The sequence below is a fragment of the Vanessa atalanta genome, chromosome 10 (assembly GCF_905147765.1).
Source record: "Vanessa atalanta chromosome 10, ilVanAtal1.2, whole genome shotgun sequence".
NCBI classification, from domain to species: Eukaryota; Metazoa; Arthropoda; class Insecta; order Lepidoptera; family Nymphalidae; genus Vanessa; species Vanessa atalanta.
In genome coordinates, this window is record NC_061880.1 from 10,585,371 (window position 1) to 10,590,718 (window position 5,348).

The following is a 5,348-nucleotide window of genomic DNA, read 5'->3' on the forward strand; positions in this document are numbered from 1 at the left end:
TAGCTTAGTTATTATATTAGATTTCAAGCGATAATTCTAAACAATAACAATGCGAATAGTTTTATATACACTTCAATACAAAAGCACATGATACATCGAGAGGTGCTAAATATATTATATTAAATAATTTTAATGGCATTATTATATAAAACAAAAAGTGATAAATCTGTACACGTGATCGAAAAAGTGAAAATATACCTTTATAAAATTATATTTTTAAAACTATGAAATATAATAAAACATTGAACAAAATAAAAAAAAAAATGTTTTATATATATTATAAACGCATTTTATCAATAAATACATCAATTGAAGATAAAACGCTTAACATTAATTTCGTGAATATGAAATTTACAAATAAGACTTACGCTATTTGGTGTTGTTTTACAGTGATTTTTATGTGAAAATATTCCACACCTATAAACTTTATAAATACAATTAATAGTATCGTTAATATTTGAAAAGTGTTTACGTTATCAGACTTTAACATTTTCACACGAACTTTGTACAAAATATTGTATTATAATATTACAATCATGTTATGTGTGATGACTTAAATAATACGATCGTTACGTATGTGGAAATTGACCGAAGTATACCTACATATGTATACATAATTACAATTTAAATATTGTGCTATTAACGTTTAAGTGTGGAGTTAATAGGAATAATTGAAATGCATGTATTATATGAAATGTTTTCAGACAAAGTAAGTGCGACCTTTTGATGCAGCGCTCGTAATAGAACGAGGCACTGTAGGAGATATATCTTCCACCCTAGAATACACGTGACCACTGCTTGGGGAACGCCTAAGGTCATAATTAAACCGGGGACATGCTCTGTTGTCAATCGACATGTAGCTATTGTTCGAATTGTTCCCTTCCCCATACGTGTTGTCGGACGAAGGAGAGCTTTCATTCTGCGATGTCTCTCCGTCATTTCTCTTGCAATATTGCAGAGAATTTGAAAAATTCTGCTTTGAGCAAGTATCGTTTGTGACTGGCATCGTTGTGTATCTCAATGTCGGAGTCTGACGTAATGACTTCTTGAATACGCTCTTCTCCGTGTTTTTCACTGTGATTATAGTGTCGGTTGAATTAAGTAAAGAGACGAATCTTTCCCAGAAACGTGGATCGTTCCACGATATATTTTTAAACTTATCTAATACGAAACAAAGTTCATCGTTTATTTGGTTGTTATCTACTAACTTAATGAATATAACTTTATTCAAATCGCTACGATTCAATGACTTTAAATAGCTATAAAATATATTTTTGAAATGAAAGTCACATAGATCGTTACAAATAAAATTCGTTGTTAAAACGATTAATAGACGCTTAGATAATTTAGAAGATTTTGAAAAACTATCTAATGTAAGTATATTTAGAGATGATTCGTTCATTGCGAATTTTTTTGAGGACATTTTTCTGAATTCTATTTCTGACATGATGTTATGATATATGAATTGTGTATCTTTGGTATTACATATCACATAGTAATCGTGCACGTGATTCGGGTTTCCGTCCAATACATGATCGACATTTGGACAAGACTGTTCTTTAAATAAAGGTACGCCGTAATGAGTATACAGCCAATCACTGACATCATATCTGAAAGCATAAAATATGGCTCCAATGAGACATATTACAATTACTATAATAATAATTCCACATATAACCGCAAAAAAGTTATCAGGAAGAAAATAAGACTTTGGAATAATTTCATTCTTGGAAACTGATGGATCACTAATTGAGCTTAAATATTCCTTACAGTGGCTTAGAACTGAGGCAATCGTTATTTTAGTCGGCTTGCCTTCGCTATCAGTACATAGCATTTTTTCTGGATCACCGGGATCTTTTCGAAGCCATGTATCTAGCTCTGCTATACTTTTACAATCACAAGAATACTGATTACCCTCTATTGAAACATGTGCTAAACTTTTTGAAGATGATGCTAACAACTTCCAGGGGAAAAAGTTGACAAGTTTATTATCGTCGATTCTTAAGACTGAAAGTGATTTCAGTGATGAAAATGTATTATTTGCAACGTGAACGATTGCATTATGGTCTAAATAAAGTTCGTTTAGATTATTAAGATGAACAAATTCGTCTCCTTTTAATTCTACTAATTTATTATTTTCCAAATGTAATACTCTCAAGGAATCGACACCTTTAAATGTTTGATTATTTACTTCTTTTAGTTTAGTATTATTTAGATATAAAACTTGTAATTTCTTTTTCCCAATAAATACGTGATTTCCCAGATAACTGATATCATTACCGTCTAAATATATTTCAGTCGCATCCATTGGAATTCTGTCCGGCACTTCTGTATAGCCGGCGTTCGAGCAGTCTACAACGTTTGCGTTCCAAGTTATATCGTGATAACATCTACAGTTATTTGGACAGATCATTTCACAATCACAGGCAACGAAATCACAACAATGACACAGGGCAAAACAATGACTTTCATAAGGACATAGAAAATCGGAAGGTGACATATCTATTATCACTTTTTTTTCTTTTGCTCGTGAGTGAACCAATGAACAAAAAGCTTTATCGAGATCTAACACACGCGGGTATTGTCGGCTGTGGCTTAAATAATTGATTCGTTGAATCCATTCCATTGAACAGTCACAAACAAATGGGTTTCCGCTTATAAAGAACTCGGGCAAGTCGTTATCTTCATCTATTTGATCTAACCTGAACGCGTTCATGTCAAGTTGAACTATTTTGTTGTTATTTAATGTCACAGTTGACAATCTCTGTAACTTTGAAAAAACACCGACTTGTATGTGACTTATATAATTATTGTTCAAATAAAGTTTTTGTACAGATTTTGGAATAGAAGTAACAATTAACTCAGTTATATTATTGAAACTTAGATCCAATAATTTAATATTAACATTTGAGTTCATATCGTTATTGTGAAAGGTATTTATATAATTCATATGCAAATCTAACCACTCCAAGCTACTAGGGAAAGTATCAAAGTCAAAAGACGAAATTTTATTTGCCGACATATTTAACCACACTAAGCTATTTAGCGTCGAAAATATTCCATCAAATTTTGTTATATCATTTCCATCCATGCGTAATAATTTTAAATTAATATTTTTCCGAAAGCAACCTGGAGAGACGAGATTTATTTTATTAGATGCCAAATTAAGCACCTGTAACTGAGGCAAATGTTCAAAAGTATCTTCGTTTAAATGAGTAACTTTGTTATCTACAAGACGCAAACCAAAAAGTTCTGACAGTCCATGAAAGTTTTCCCGGCTTAAATGGGTTATATTGTTATTCCCTATGTCCAAAGATCTGAGGGATCGTAATTTACGAATTGAGGAAGGAATTGATGATAAAAAGTTATCATTTAAACCCAAATCGCCGATCGTAGTCATATTATCGAAAGCATTTTCGTCGATGTGCTTAATTTTATTATTGTCTAAAAACAACTCATGCAATACGTGTAAGTCTGTAAAGATATGCGTATGTATGTGTAATAACTTATTGTTTGATAGTGTGAGGGAATGCAAATTTCTTAGTTCTTCAAAAGCATGCTCATCAATGGATGCTATCTCATTATGATCTAAATTCAGTTTCTGTAAGCTATACAAGTCCTGAAACATATATCGGTCTATTCTGCTAAGCCTGTTAAATGAAATATTTAATATTACCATACGTAGTAATCCTACAAATGTGCCCTTGTTTATCCACTGACTAGTTAATTCGTTGCGAGAGAGGTCTAATACTTGGAGTTGTTCCAATCCCCGAAAAAGACCAGGCGGCAAAACGTTTATCGTGTTGTTGCTTAAGATAATGTCTGTAAGCAATATCGTGTCAGAAAAAATGTCAGGCGGGAGACTATTCATAAAATTACTAGATAAATTTAATACTTGCAAGCTTATAAGACCCTCTAAGGAACCATCTTCAAGTGTAGATATTGCATTATTTTGTAAAAATAATTTCGACAATGAGCGTAATTTTGATAAGCTATTTTCTGTTATTACAATCAAATCATTGTAAGACATATCAAGGGTTTCTAAAACTAAATTACAACTTTTTACACTTAAGTTTTGTTCACGTGATGAATCTGAGAAACCTATAGTTTTTATATTTTGCAAATGATTTCGTGTTAAATTTAATATTTTTAAACTGTACAAAGAGCAAAATGTATCTGTTTTAGTGCTCCAAATGTTATTATCACTTAAATCTAACTCGATTAACTCACTTAAGCCCGAAAAAGCGTTTTCATGCAATTCCATAGTCATTGCAGACCATTCACTGTTGTGCGTCGTCACGTGCAAAGATTTAAGGTCTTTGAAATTTTCAAATGCATGTGCTGGTATCTGACGTATCTTGCATTTGTCAATGACAAGATCTTTTAACTTTCCTAGGTTTGAATGTTTTCCGGGACCCTTCTCGGTTTGAGCTGCAAGCGTACTTTCAAAAAACAAAATCTCACTGCACTGGACGTGCAATGATATTACGTCCTCGTAATGTGTCCGGCTAATGTTTTGTAACAGGTGATCCAAACTGTTGATTGTTCGTATTTTGCAAAAAAGCACTGCGTCCTCCGACGTTTCCGTCTTGGATGTCCGGTATGCGCACTCGTGCGGCGTTTCAGCCGCGTTGCTGTCTTCGATAACATAACAGTATAACAACACATACACAATTAAGTAATTGAAATTTCGGCGCTGAAGTCTATTAACGATAGTTTGTTTTATTGGCATTTTATGTTCGTATGCAAGTTGCGATGAGGCATCGAGGTCGGCAGTGCCATTTATAATGAGGCGAATTGGTTGATCGCGTCATAAATATTCACGCGGTAGGAACGACATCGCGAGTCGCGTGGCATGTCAACGGATATCACGGTAGCAGCAGGCGTGTGGCGCGGTTGACGGCTGCCCACCGACTGAACGGCGCTTTGTGGCTCCGCCCTGCGACGCCCGACGCCCGCCGCCACCCGCCCGGCGTCTAAAGAAACTTCATCTCATAGGTAACATAATTATATGCAGTGCCAAGGGTGCATAAACAGCGAATTAAAATAGTTTATTATTAGATATTTTTTTATCATCATATTATGTTTATAGTCGAGGTATTTTATAATGGAAGTCGTTAATTTTATTTTAGGTTATGACAAAATTAATATGTATGATTAACTAAAGCACACTTAACTTTATGATGAGAGATCATAGTATGTTACATTGTTTTTAATATTTATGAGATGCACAAACTTTGTGTGTTACAAATTTTAGGCCGCAAAAAGGTAGGTAATATATTGCGAAAAAGGTTAGATATATACAAAAATAGCTCATAATATATATTTTTTTTAAAGATGGTAATATT

General features: G+C 33.3%; 1 protein-coding gene across 1 annotated transcript; it reads right to left on the bottom strand.

Moving 5' to 3' along the window:
* Nucleotides 1–291: 291 nt before the first annotated feature.
* LOC125066934 (toll-like receptor 6) lies at nt 292–4,899 on the bottom strand. The gene has a single exon (XM_047675264.1). The coding sequence runs from the start codon at nt 4,730–4,732 to the stop codon at nt 701–703; it is 4,032 nt and encodes a 1,343-aa protein (XP_047531220.1). The 5' UTR covers nt 4,733–4,899; the 3' UTR covers nt 292–700.
* Between the last annotated feature and the right edge of the window lie 449 nt (nt 4,900–5,348).